Source organism: Anguilla anguilla, chromosome 1 (assembly GCF_013347855.1).
Source record: "Anguilla anguilla isolate fAngAng1 chromosome 1, fAngAng1.pri, whole genome shotgun sequence".
In the NCBI taxonomy this organism is placed as follows: domain Eukaryota; kingdom Metazoa; phylum Chordata; class Actinopteri; order Anguilliformes; family Anguillidae; genus Anguilla; species Anguilla anguilla.
Genome location: NC_049201.1, coordinates 33,692,383 through 33,707,658, shown reverse-complemented (window position 1 = coordinate 33,707,658; position 15,276 = coordinate 33,692,383). Strand labels below are relative to the sequence as shown.

Here is a 15,276-nt window from a genome sequence, read left to right as displayed (position 1 = left end):
TATAATTGGATATAAGTCAACGTCCTTACCTTAGCTATCTATCGACACTTGATATACTACTAAGCTAGCTAGCTTGTCAAAAGTCTCCCAAAAAGAGCGCTTATCATGGGGGTAGCTATGGTAACGGGGCACGGTCTGTCAATCATAGCTAACTGACAGTTCTCATTACCACGCCCAGACGGTTCGGGTGAACTTTTATAGTGGGAAATTTAGGCTTAGAAAAATACGTTTTAAAGTACATTGAAATGACTGAATAATAAAAAAATTATGCACATTTGTTTTGTTGTTGCCTAAAGACAACTGGGAAGTGTCACGTTCAACCACCATGTTATTCCTTTAAATAACAATGATGCCTTTGACAAGCTGTCAATAGCTGCTGTCCTACTCACCAGTGAAAAGAATAGTACTTTACATCATTCTGAAAGTAATTAAGCTACCACAAACTACTGGGAAATGTAGCTACTAGAGCTTAAATAGATACCAAATTTCACATAACGCATTGTGGTGGTATATTCTACCGTTGTCATGCAAAGACTCTGGTTGGTAGTTCCATTTGCTCTGTTGTTAATCAAAAACCTCTGGTCGGTGATTCTGTGAAAACAACGATTCTATCTAGAAAAATAGATCCTTCTTGTATTATACCATACAATTAACACCAATTTTGGTCATTTTTGTAATTACATTATTTAAGAAAACTGCATGAAACCACAACTCAATCAAATTCATCTCCCTAGCTCTGTCTTGCTTTTTGAAATGGTGCGGTCACGCACTGTACAGCGTTTTTCCAAGACCCTCTGAAACCGGGTTTGAATGCCAGCTAGTTTTATGATAGGTTCGCCGTCACTTGTTACGTAGCCAATATTAAAATTCAGCTGGGTTTTAGCTCAAAATGGTCTCACGGCATGCTTTTTATCCCGGTTAGCTAGCTAACTAACTACTGAATTATATTAAAAACAGCGGCTACTATAAACGCAGTCGTTAACAAAGATACCAAAGTAAATGCGTCCCGTAGCCATGAGTTAAATACGGAATGCCTATTCTACCGTCCAAATAAGAGACAATTCAGTATTTTGCGTGATGGTTGGCAACTAAATTAAGCCACTAACTAGAACTGTGATTCAACCATCAATTGCGAAATTGGACACTGAAAAAGGGAGGGGACGTAACAACAATTCAAAATAGAAAGAACAATGTTGCTGTTTTGCGTTAGAATGCTGGATTTTGTAGCGCATTGATTTTAGAACTGTTAAAAGGCCGAGGTATCCCTTTACTTCATTCACTTCTACCATGTCAATCTATTCGTTTTTGTCACTGGCACTATCTAAATTCAGCTCGGTAGCCTAATTTGGCGGTGAGCATTAGCTACATCACCAGCGTTGTCATACATGATAGAATCTCCCGCGACATTCGTTATCACTCGTAAAAAAGTAGACTAGATTGTAAACAACACAAGGTATTTCCTGACTACTTATGCAGGAATGTCATGCGGAATGGTCATTAATATGGATGTCCAGCCCATTGTCCTGCGCCCTCGCAACAAGCAGACAGAGAGAGAGATGCATGGAGAGAAAGAGAGTTTAATTATTTCACTTTTTGTCATGTTTACTGATCAAATACGAGTTTGGTATTAAGGTATTAGAAAGTATACATGTTTAAAAAGTCATTTCTGCAAAAAAACGTGTGAAAAAAGTGTTTTCAATTAAAACGCGATTTTCTGGAGAATCACCTCATGCGACTTAAGCCTGAGTTCAGTGGCTCCTGTCACATATTTCCTCTGAGCCCTGTGTGAAGCCGAACAACACACTACCACAGTACTTTAATCTTAAAAGGATGAGCCACCCAGCACAGAAAGGGTCACATTTTGCACTTATAAATTTGAAAGGGTCAAATTTATAAGTGCAAAATGGATTATGGAACTCATAAATGACAAACACGAATACAAATTAAGACAAATGTTGACTGCATCCTCATCTGAGAACAAACAGAAAGCACACAGAGAAGTTTAATTGCATGCTAAAGGTTCACTTGTTTGTCTTCCTTACCTATTCCTGGATCTTGCCCAAATATGAGAGCGGACATCAGGTTCCCCCACACTGCTGAGGATTGGAAGAGTAGGAAGAAGATGCCGAAGTACAGGTTTACCAGATCCCTGGCCCTTTTGCCATTTTCTTCTGCCTCCTGGTTGGCACTAATGGTGAGGTAGGTGCACTTTGCTGACCATAAGGGGGCACCCCCCAATCCCAGAATCACAGAAGTGGGAATCAGTGTAGCCCTAAAACACAGAGGTTGTTCATATTACAATTATATACAATTTAAGCTATTTTGATTTTTTTGCACTATTGCATGGGTCTAGACCAGTGGTCTCCAACCCTGGTCCTGGAGAGCTACAGGGTCTGCTGGTTTTCATAGTGAATCCACTTCATGAATTGATTAGAGCAGGTGATTACACAGTTAAAGTAATAATCTCTAAGATTTTCATTAAACTAAATGTCTGTTAAGTCACTATCTATCGCCAAATTAGGTAAAACAATGGTGATTAAGTGTATTATTATATTAATTAATAATAATAATAATAATATTATTATTATTATTTTTATTTATGATTAAAGAACTGGGTGTCTGTGGCGACATTCCCAGGAAAAAAATCACAAGTGGCGCATAGTTAGTGACGCGTTTTCCACCACCCATCAGTGGTTGGTCCGCCAGAGAGGGTAGGCGGAGATACCGCAACAGACTCGCTCTTCAACTCACTTGTGTGTGAGCGGTGTACTGTTTTTTCCGGTGTCTGCCAGCGTTACAGTAACAGAGGGGGCGGGGGGGGGGGGTGGTTATGGAACCCTAAAAAGTTTTTGTGTAACATGAGAGGTCATATTATTTGTTGATGTAGATTTCGTATTACATTTGATGATAATGTAACGTAACTAAATTACATAGCTATTTGCACAGCTAACGCTAGCTACCGGACCATGTCAAGAAAGGCAACATTAGTTTAGACAACGTTGCGCACAGTATCCATCTCTCATATCAGGTAATGTTGCGTTAGCTAGCTAGCTAGCTAATGTAAATAACACGATCTAATGTCAGCTAACAATTATAAAAAAATGTTAGCTAACGCTACCGACTGGTACCAACCTCGCAAACCGTCTCTCGAATGCAATGCTACCTTGTGCAACGTTGCAGTGTAGCTAACTAAAGGCCAGTTCAGATCAATGATTCACAACGAGACTGGATGCAACCTGCAAAATTCCAAGACGTCTGATTGTAAACGTTCTAAAACTGCATTTGGCGATTTGACAAGGTGGGTCTTTTGAGACCCCAGGCAACGGCTTCAGACGCTCTGCAACTAACCAGTTCACACCGCTGCAATTTTCTCTGCAACATTCTGAAACCGTTTCGTCTCGTTGCGAATCATTGATCTGAACTGGCCTTAATGTTACCGTTATTTACATTGCCATCAAGCTCATAATGATCGGAATAAAGCCGGGGTATAGGCGGAGCAGAGCCGGGTCTGATTTCTGTGTAAAGATGTCAAGCTGGAGAAAACTAAATAAAAGAATACGGCAGTATGGATTAGCGTTGTTATTATTTTATTACGCTTCCTCATATGTTTCTTCAGCCTTGATTCCCTTTTTGATGAAATCTTCTTTGTTTTTGTTTTATTCTTTTTGTTCTGATTGCTAATTTAACATCCAGCTCAGCTTTATCCTCGAACAGTTTAGCTAGCAAAACCAGAGACACCAAGGGTAACATTTTGCAAGGCGGTTGTTTCAAAAATATCACGCAACAATCATTCACAAAAAAGACTGTTTATTGTGCACGAGATAAATAATTGCACGAACCACAGCGAATCTCGCAAATTCTTCTCTGCAGTGTAAAGACGTTCATACCGGGCAAAAGGTGGATAAAGAACGTTTGTGGAAATTGATCATCACTAATTCTACCCCAGGTCTGCTACAGCATTTTAACCCGGCTCAGCAGTGTAAAAACAGCTTAAGTTAGCCTAATGTTAGACAATGAATGAGTACGTACATAACGTTACTTTTATAACAACCATTCAGTAAATAGTAGACTAAGTGCTATAGTTGGCATGGCCCATGTGCCAACTGACTGACGTCACACAGGCGACACTGGTTGGATCCGGTTGGATCTATGGGAAGTGAGGTCCAAAAACACACCTGCAATTACCACTTCTCGCCATTGGTACCGCCAAAGAGAACGAAACGGAAATCTTCGAGATTGTAACTTTAACTCAATTCACCTGGTGTCTTGGGTCTCACTTGGGTGCTGATTTTAAGGTGAAAACAAAAACCAGCAGACCCTGTAGCGCTCCAGGACCAGGGTTGGAGACCACTGGTCTAGACATTCTCAGTGGTGTTTCATCTTTAAATTCCAAAGGTGCACTACAGTGAAAATTGTTGAGTTATATATATATATATATATATATATATATATATATATAGTTATATATTTTCTGGTTTAACTATTGCAACTTCAGAGGGCACTTGAAAGAAATAGTCATATGAGATGGTGTGACTGTCCTTCTCACCAAGCAGGCTGGGAAATACCCCACAAGACAGTAGACAAACAACTTACATACATCAAATGGGGAATGTGACAGCAGTGTAACAGCAATTAAAATGTAGAGCAGAGGTTAAAAACTGGAGCATATTTCAGTCAGAGATTCATTAATTATATGTCAGCAATTGAAAGTAATTTGTCACATTTAAGATTTTTTTGAAGATTGTTCCAATTGTAAGGTGTAAAATATCTGAAACCCAACTTTCAAAATTCAGTAGAGGGACAAGGGACTTTAAAGAGTATCACATCACGAAAACAGAGGTGATAGCTTTATAATTAGAAGCCAATTAATTGTGTACATTGGAAAATGCAAATTTGCTCAGATTTGGCACGAGCCCACAGGTGAACAAAAGTAACATTGCTGTCATTGGAATTCTACTTACAATGCATCTCAAGTACAGTGGTATGGAACAATTTGAGCACCCCTGGTCAAATTGCTTATTTTGCATGTTGAATCTCTAAGGCTACATTTACACAGCAGGTGTTAATACCTGAATTAGATTTTTTTCTAGAAATCCAATCTCTTGCCTATAGTGTTTACATTACACCTATATGTGGCCTGCACATTTACAGTACATGTCCATGCTGCTTGTATGATGTACATGTCCACAGAGTAATGCAGGTAAGCATGAGATGGAAACAGACAGATGCCAACATAGAGCCCAGTGAACTTGTGTTGATGTTGCTTTTCTTCAATGTCCTGCATTTCAAAGGCAAGACTATCATGTGACAGCAATTGATGGTAACATGGCAGAGAAGGACTATCACTTATGGGGCTCTGTCTTACACTCGTTGCTAGGCGGTTGTAGAATATTGAGCTATATTCATGATTTATTGCCATTTCCATTTGAACTTGTGAGCTTCCGTAGTTAAATATATTATGCGCATGTGTGCACGAGCCAGTCTTCTAATGTAAGTGATGGCGCATCTGCAGTGTTAAGGCCATGTTCTCCTAAAATAAAGAAAACCTACCAAGGCAACCATTCCACTCATCATCCAACATGGTGCCAGAAAATGTCAGAGGGTGGGATAATCTTTGTGACAACTTCAAATGTAATTGACAAAGACAAAGTTTTATTATCCATTTGGCTAGTGGTTTCACGCTGCACTAGCTGCTTTTCTAGCTAGCCTGAAACAAAAGAATTGTTTTTATCTCTTTCAGAAAGGAACATAGAATAGGGCAAACGTGGCAGAAGGATTTCACTGACCCAAGACTTTAGTGTCCGACAGCAGTATCGCAGAAAAATGGTGTATGTTGCACAAGAATATACATATACATAGCGGCTGCTCACCTAGACAAAGATGCTCACACACGGGTTTATTCTCCTCAAAGTGACTGTAGTCAACACACAAAACCAAAAGCCGGGTGAAACGAATGAAGCTTAAGTTAGTAATTTGTGGAACAAAGCAAAAACCTGCAAATTTGGTGAGGTGACAGAACAGCTTATCAAAAAGACTTGTGTGTGGCATGACTAATTTTGGAATGAGAAAACTCCCTCTGTGTGATAGTCAGTTAACTTTGGCTAAAGCAATTAACATAGGCCAAATCCACGCCAAATTTATAGAGCAGCACACCAAAACTCTCGCTGGACCTAAACAAACCACCACAAACGTAGACAGCATGCATCATAAAGCAAAGAAAAAACAACCACATTTGTACAAACAGAAGAAAAAGAACTGCGTTCTTACATCCCATTGTCAATTGCAGCCATTGTGGAGGCAATCATGAAGCTAAAAAAGAAAAATGTTTAGCCTATGGCCAGCAGTGTCATAAATGAAATAAGTGGAATAATCTTAAGAAATACTGCAAATCAACAAAAGGTACTCAGCCACGTAACTGGAAAATGAGAGTGAACCAATTAGAACAGGAAAAACGTCAGTCAGTGGCGATGAATCATTTTATGTGGACCGAATCACAGTTGAAAATGAAACCATATATACAATAAAGTCCAATCCTTGACAAAAGACTGTTATGTGCTGGAAGAACAGTTGAGCTCAAAGTTAACACTGGAGCTAAGTGCAATGTAATTCCAGATACTTTATTTACAAAAGTGAGAAATACAGAGGAGGTGGGCACAACAATAACACAAAGTGTGTAGCTTATAGAGGGGAGAAAATTCCCACAGCAGGACAGACCTAACTTTCTTGTTATTCATCAGACCAAGTCCACAGCTTACAGTTCTACTTGGTGAAAATAAATGTACATGCCTTTACTTGGCATACCAGACTGCCTTCAACATGGGGTTAATCACACTCAAAGTTCATCATGGAAATCCATCATGTTGCTGTAAGTTCTCACAACAAATCCATAGTAAATATTCAAAGACAAAATCAATTAGCTTCCTGTCATATACCCAATGAAACTTTACCCAGATATAAAACCTTTCAACAAACCTGCATGTGAAACACCTGTGGCTATGCAAGAAAAGGTTAAAGGTACAGAGAATGGTCAATCTTCATCACGGTCTCAGAACCCGCAGAATGGGTGGCCACCTGTGGTAGCAACTCATAAGGAGAACTTAAATTGCAAATGGCTATGTATCAACTCAAGAGACTTAAATAAGGCCCTGAAGCACCATAGAAGAGGTAGCAGCCCAAATGATAAACTCTACAGTCATCTCTGTTCTTGATACGAAGAGCTCTTTTTGGCAGATATCGCTAGACCACAATTCCTCAATGCTGATCACATTTAGCATGCCATGTGGAAGATCTGCAACTTACACAATGTTTTTACAGAGCATTTACAGCTAGATATATACTGAAGCATTGTTAAGTACCTTGCTGAAGGGTACGACAGCAGTGTCCTACCTGGGAATCGATCCTGTGACCGTCTGGTTACAAGACTCCTTAACCATTATACTACCCTGCCACCCCCATTAGACAGGCAGCACTAGACATAACAGTCTCCCGTTGTTCTCATGTTGGAACGATGGAATTATTCAAACTTGGAGAAGCTAGCCTTATTTCTTGTGTTAGTATTGTGCCTACCCATGTGTCACACGCCAGCGTGACACCCCTGGGAGGGAGATGTGGCAATGCCGGGGGAACACCATTGGTTGCCGCATGGAGGGAGAGCGCACCCTCACAAACATGAAATCAAATAAACAACTATCTTCACCGTTCCCCCACATGGATTCCAAGCAAAGACAATAAACTAAAACAAAAAGTTAAACTAACAAAGAAAAAAGAAGGTAAAACGGCAGAAACACTTCCCACACATATCCCAGCCAGCGCCAGCTCCTCCCATGACCCTGATCATGAATAACTGAGTTAGATGATGGATAGATGGAATTCTGTTTCAGCCATCAGTGTTGTTTTACATAATAATATTTATTGGTTAATTGTGCATCTAGTTGCTCATCTGATGTCTGATATGTGACCTACTTGGCTGGCTCAGTGGTATGCTCTGGAGAAGGGTACAGTTTTCTAAGTATGGTGATCTGTAGTCATGGAAATACTTGATACTTGATCTGCTCTTTCTTTCTTTGACCATATTGGGCAGGGGTCCTCAATATTATCCAGAAAGAGCCGATGAGGGTGGAGGCTTTTGTTCCAACCAAGCACCTGATTCTGTGAATCACCCACTAGAGTCTTGGCTAAAGACTTCAATTAGTAGAATCCAGTGTGTTACTGCTTGGCTGAAACAAAAGCTTGCACCCATTTTGGATAAGATTGAGGATCCCTGGTGATTGTCACTGATGTAATGGTTGACCTTGCAATAGGTGTATATTTAGGGTCCAACACACCTAAGAAATGTCTTAAAGCATCTCTGTCAATGATTGAAAGGGGAATGCTGCACTTGACTATGACTTTGACAAGCCACTAATTAATTGCCTGCTGGTGAGGATGTTTTGTATCATACGTGTTACTGTTATTTTGTGAGAAAAATGTTGTCAGTTTGTTTTGATCACTTTGAGGTAGACTTCCCGCTCTGAGGGCTTGTTACAGTTGACGCCTGAGGGGGAGAGGAAAAAACAGTGAGTGGGCTGAATAATTATTTATTATATTCATTTTCAATGGTGGTCTATGATAGAAAAACGATAGCTAGCTAACACTAGCTAGTTAGCGATGGTTAGCATACTAGCAACCAATATATAGCCTATGCTAAACATAGCAAACAAATATCATTCAAACCCACCAAAAACACCAACAATCTGATTGGTGGAACACCAGAGTGCTATGCAAGAGTGGTTCTTTGCATCTATGACACTATGTGTCCTTATTATCTTATCATATCGATGCCACTCTACCCCTGTTCATTTTCATTTTGTGCGAATGCACCAGACAGTCAGCTATAGGCTATATGAAATTTTGTTAAAGCCTACTGTACTGTGTGTTCTGTTCCCTTCCAGCTATTATTTGGGTATTTCACTACACTGTATGTGGCTGCTACAGGAAAATGTAAGGCTGACCTAGAATCATACAATTTGAAAGGGGCTGCTAGAGTATGATGCTGTTTGGTAATGTAGGGGTTCTTTAGGAAGCGTTGTTGATATTGCCAACAAAAGCTACTACTACATTAACAAGGTAGCCTAAATAAAAGCAATGTCCTAATGTATAGTTTGTATCCAGCCATTTGATGGCATTTCTCAATATCTTATGTTTTGATTACATGCCCTGATGACTGAATGAATGGTGAGGTTAGTTTAATGTACCCATCAGAGTGCATAAAAACTGTAAAAACATGAAAACCAAAACTAAAAAGCAAGAACAAGGTGATCAAAACAAAAGAAAGGAGGTCAAATTGTAAGGAGCCGTCAATATTTCTTACATGCCTAAAATCATTTCAATAAAGAAAACATGCAGGAAATAAAGAGGATCGCAGGCCTGTTACACATGAGCCACATACACCTGAAATCAACTTTGCTCATATCTAATGAAGCAACCAATCTATCTGTTGGGCTGCAGTGACATTAGCCATGACTCCCAACCATTCAAACAATAGTCGTGAACTTTTAAAGGTGAGCCAATGGTCATTGGACTAGCATCTTGTGAACAAATTTGGGGGAAACACTCAGGGAGAAAAAATTGGAGCTGTGTCTGAGAACATTGACGAGGACTACAAAATCAAAAACAAATTCATTATCACAGACAATGCAGCAAATATGAAAAAAGCTTTCACCACTTGCTTTCCCCTGAATAGTGGATCAGATAGTGAGGGATACTGGGGATACTGATCCTAGTAATATATTGGATGATGACCAGATGTTGGAGAATGTGAAGAGAAGGAGCAGATTGTCAATGCCACTCTTGATGCAAACTGTAGCTATCAGAGATGGTTATGCTTTTCACACACATTGCAGCTTGTTGTTGCAGACGGACTGAAAGATACCAGTGGTTTGGGAATTACCCTTTCAGAACTCTCCCGTAATGCCACAGTTCTCCATAGCAACTGCCCAACACAGCCATCCCTGTAGCAAATTCAACCAGGCAAAACTCTACACTTTGTCATGTGAAATTATCTGTCCACCTAGATAATCAACAGCTGTCAGATGTTTTGAATGAGAATGACAAGAATTTAATAATTTCTGCATGAAAGTATGGTAAACTGCGTGAATTGATTGACACCATTGATCCATTCATGGAGGCAACTAACTTGACCCAAGGAAAGCAAGCTGTCATCAGTATTGCTGTTCTTCCATCATGTCTCTTTGCAATCATCTGAAGGTTATCAGGAACAGGGCCAGGTATTGTGTACCACTTGTATGAACTTTGGAAATATCCCTAAAGACAAGATTCTGCCATGTGTTCTCTGCAGTGAAAATGACGAAAAAGGAGGTTGTTGGAGGAAGGGGTCTAGTCATTTTCCCTTTTTCAAACACATATTTAATCAAAAGAGCTGGTCCCCAATCAGGACTGGTGTGTGTACTCGATAAGTCATAACTGATTTGGGAAATCAACTGGACTTCTTACAGATCTCATCAAAGAATTTTGAAAAGACAAGCCAGTAAAAGCAACTGAAGACTGCCAGTGCCATCTGTAATGACAAGTTCTCCTCCTGCTGATAGGCAAATGAAAATGTCCTGCCATTACAAGATGAAGACAGCCTCTTCTCAAGAGAGAATGATCATCAATTGTCAACAAAACTGTTTTTATTAAGCAAAACTTCTGTTCCTAACCTAATTATGTGTTGTTTTGTGACTCACACTGTAAGCCTTACTATTCATAAACACAGTACTGTTTTTCTTGCATGAATGTACAGTACATTGATGATATAAAAAATGCACGTGTGTCCTTTTCAGGTACAGAAACAAAACGTGTGTCCTTGTCTATACATGAAATCTTGTCTATACCAAAATCTTAAATATTCAATCTGACAAATTCACTGCTGACACTAAATAAAACAGCAATTTTTCTGTTACACAATTTAGTTACAGCATTTTATTCAATAAACAAAAAGGGGCCAATTAAGGTGACACTACTGGCAATCAATATGCATAATACTCCAGCCTATATGGAATCAGTAATCAGAATACTTCACTCGACACAATCTTTCATTGACCCTGGGTGGATGCATTCCCGCCACCCCAATATACTAGTATTGAGTCCAAGATTAAGACCTTACCATCCAGGGTAGAGGTTGCCAAGGAAATATGTTACATAGCATCCCATTGAGGCAACGATGGTCCACTTGCTGCCCAGGTTTTTGATGATGATTGGTGGGAGGAGAACAGAAGACAGTATGAGGGCCCCATAGATCACACTCAGAGAAGCTACGCCCAGCCCCTCTTCAGAATTCAGGCTGCTCTGCGAAAAGATACAGCAACAGAGGAGAAACTCATGGCACTGAATTTGGGTAAAACCAGGGGTTAAATTGGGGGTGCACGCGGGTGGACGGCGTCCACCCACCAAATAAATACACACAGCAACCAACTCAGTAGACTAGTTGCCAAAAGTCCACCCATTTTCTACGAAGCTGAATGACCTCAGCAACTGGGTGGCTATTATCCAAAATTATCTGTGAAAAACACCCAGCCTTAATTATTGTGTGGCTGCTTAATCTGTACCATTTAACAATCTCTTGCTCTGGGAGTTGAAATAGTGTGATTCTTGTAAAGATTCTCTCAGTGAATCTTTGATGCCTATATCTGTGTCTCTGTCTTGCTTGCCCCTTGATTTATGCCTGCACTCCAGAGACAAAGAAATGTAATGCAAAAATTGCCTGTCCCACTTTTAATTAACAGTCTTACAATCAAAAAATTGTACCCAGTCTTTACTACCAAAGGATGACAAGCAAGAAGAATTTAAAAGCTTGCTTGATAGGTTGGAAAGTTGCCAGTTGTTGTGTCACATCCAAGAAGTGACCAATTTATCTCGCTAGTTAGCTAGCTATAACATAACTATAGAACATTTGTTTTTCTTCATCAAAAAGTTGTAGCTGTACGAGATCACAATTTAAGTGGCTCCTCAGCCAGAGAGTGGTCATTTTAGAGGGCTTTCAGATTTAAAATGTATGAGACCAACATATATCTACTCAAGATGGTAAGGAACAGCTGCCAAATTTACCTGAAAGAGTCATGATATTCTAAATAAATAAAATATATTCACTGTGATTTTGTTGAGTCAATTGTAGCATGCTTAGCTGGAGTTTAAACCTCAGGTTTAACCCCTGGACCATAGAACAACATTAGAACTGCAACAGCTAATTCTTATTTCACTGAAATCAACTTTGCTCATATTTTCCACTAATGAAGCAACCATTTGGTCAGCTGTTCCATACTAAAAATGTTTTAGGACATGATTAATGTGCCTGGAAGAAACATGTCAATCAATCAATCAATCAAACTTTATTTGTATAGCACATTTCATACAGTAAGTGCAACTCAATGCGCTTCACAGAAAATAATTGCAAGGAATAATTAAAATAATTGAAAATAATTATTTTAATTATAATTAAAAAGAGAGAAAATGAACAAACAAATAATAATGATAATAATAATAATAATAATAATAATAAAAAATAAATAAAAATAAAGTAAATAAAATAAATAAAAGCAATGCAAAAACCTAGGTAAAAACAATGCCAAAAAGGTGTGTCTTAAGAATTATTTTTAAAATGTCCACAGATTCAGAAACCCTCCAGCAGGCTGTTCCAAAGGCTAGGACCATAATAGCTAAAAGCTGCTTCTCCATGCCATTTTGTTCTAGCCTTTGGAACAGTTAAGAGACTAGTGTCAGAGGATCTAAGGGTTCTGCCGGGCACATACCTAAAAAGCATTTCGGATAAATAGGCAGGTGCGTTGCCATTTAGTGATTTAAAAACCAATTAAAGGATCTTAAAATTGATTCTAAAACTAACAGGCAACCAATGCAGCAATTAAAAATGGGTGTAATGTGTGCTCTCCGTCTGGTCTTTGTCAATACCATGGTCTTGTGTACCATGGTATTGTTTTTAAGTACCATGCTATAATGTACCATAGTTGTACCATGGTATGTACTGTACTTCGTTACTACCATAGCCTGTGCCACATTGCATGGTATATCCATTGTAGCATGGTACATATCATTTTACTACCATACGTGTACTATAGTGCACTATGGTGCATCCATTGTACCAAGGTACATACCATGGAACTACCATAATGTGTACTGTAGTATACTATGGTGCATTATTTTTGCACCATTCTCATAGAAGATAAATATATTTTAAATATATTTGTTAATACATTTTTTTAAATATGTAAATATTTGAAATTGGCACTAAAATATATGTTCAAAAAACATATGCACATACTGGATATTGACATATATTGAAAAATATATATTTTAATATATGTATGTACATATTTGAAATTAGAACTAAATGTGATAAAAACATATGTTCATAGCATTTTTAAATACATTCTGTAAATATGTAATGTTACATACGTTCTATAAATTCTGTGAATGTTACAGCAAATATATTTGTTGATACATTTTTTTAAACATCTAAATATTTGAAATTGGCACTAAAATATATGTTCAAAAATATATGCACATACTGGATATTGACATATATTGAAAAATATAAATAAATGTATGTACATATTTGAAATGAGTGATAAAAACATGTTCATAGCATTTTGAAATACATTCTGTAAATATATGTAAACATTTGATATGGCACTAAAATTGTAGATATATATATATGCGTGTGTGTGTGTGTGTGGGGGGGGGCATGTATTACTATCCTTGTGAGAACCAAATGTCCCCACAAGGATAGAAAGATGAGGAAAATTCAGCAAGGTGGGGACCTTTTGCTGGTCCACAAGTTCAAGAGGCTGTTTTAGGGTTAGGACTTAGCATTAGGGTTACAATTAGGTTAAGGTTAGGGTTAAGGTTAGGCATGTAGTGGTTGGGGTTAGGGTTAGGGTTACGGAATGAATGGAAGTAAATGGGAAGTCCTCACAAGTATAGCAATACAAACGTGTGTGTGTGTGTGTGTGTGTGTGTCTTCGGAAAGAATTCAGACCCCTTCACTTTTTCCCACAAACACAATACTCCATAAAGCAAAAGCAGGTGTATAAATTTTAGTAAATTTATTTAAAATAAAACTGAAATATCACATTTACATAAGTATTCAGACCCTTTACTCAGTACTTTGTTGAGGCACCTTTGGCAGCAATTACAGCCTTGAGTCTTCTTGGGTATGATACTACAAGCTTGGCACACCTGTATGTGGTATTTCTCCCATTCTTCTCTGCAAATCCTCTCAAGCTCTGTCAGGTTGGATGTGGAGCGTTGCTGCACAGCTATTTTCAGGTCTCTCCAGAGATGTTGAATCAGGTTCAAGTCCAGGCTTTGGCTGGGCCACTCAAAGACATTCACAGACTTGTCCCAAAGCTACTCCTGCATTTTGTGCTTAGGGTTCTTGTCCTGTTGGAAAGTGAACCTTTGCCCCAGTCAGGTCCTGAGTGCTCTGGCATAGGTTTTCATCAGGATCTCTCTGTACTTTGCTCCATTCATCACCTGACTGAGTTACACCAGTTCTGTTAGGAGGAATGGGCAAAAATTCTGGCAAAGTATTGTGAGAAGCTTGTGGAAGGCTACCCCAAGAGTTTGATTCAAGTTAAGCAATTAAAAGCCAATGCCACCAAATCCTAACAAAGTGTATGTAAAGTTTTGACCCACTGAAAATCTAATTATATATATATATATATATATAAGATTTTAGATTTATATGGCAGGAAGTCCATAGAAGGCTCGGGGGTGGAGCCAGCAGGCTGCAACATATCTGCCCTCAATTACCACTCCCCTCACCTGTGATGTTCTGTGTAAGGACCCACACGCAGACCAGGGAAATCCAAAAAACGTTGTCTTTATTCAGTCCGAGGTTCGAAGCCAGGTAATCAGAGAGAGGACGGTGCCGAATCGAGTTTCCAAAAGAATAGTGAAAAGACAGGCAAAAAATCAAAAACCAGGAGATCATAATGGCGAAGGTACAAAGGGACAGGCAAAAGAGAAGTCAAGGCAAAGCGAAGGTCGAACCAGAAGCAAACAAAACCAAAAGGGGCAGGCAAACTCGAAGTCGGGCAAAGGGGTGTCGCAGGAATCTCGATAGACAAAGGCTTACAAATAATCGGCACAACCAGTTCTGACTCTGAGCTGGTGGAAAAGACTGACATTTATACACTGGGGAAGGTAACAATCAAGGAGGGGTTAAGTGAGTGAGGGAGGAGTAACAAACAACATCCAGGTGAAGAACATTAGGAAAACTAA

At 39.0% G+C, this 15,276-nt stretch overlaps 1 protein-coding gene across 3 annotated transcripts in view; it reads right to left on the bottom strand.

Annotated features, from left to right (window-relative positions):
- Positions 1–15,276, bottom strand: part of LOC118220034 (protein unc-93 homolog A-like) — a 58,686-nt gene that overhangs the window by 33,024 nt on the left and 10,386 nt on the right. Inside the window, exons 2-3 of one of the 3 annotated variants that reach the window (XM_035403629.1) lie at positions 11,144–11,325; positions 2,043–2,272 (exon numbers count right to left, since the gene is read on the bottom strand). In XM_035403629.1, the coding sequence (XP_035259520.1) occupies positions 2,043–2,272; positions 11,144–11,325 (412 nt within the window). The remainder of the gene's footprint in view (positions 1–2,042; positions 2,273–11,143; positions 11,326–15,276) is intronic. The other 2 variants (XM_035403636.1, XM_035403645.1) reach the window with 2 other exon arrangements.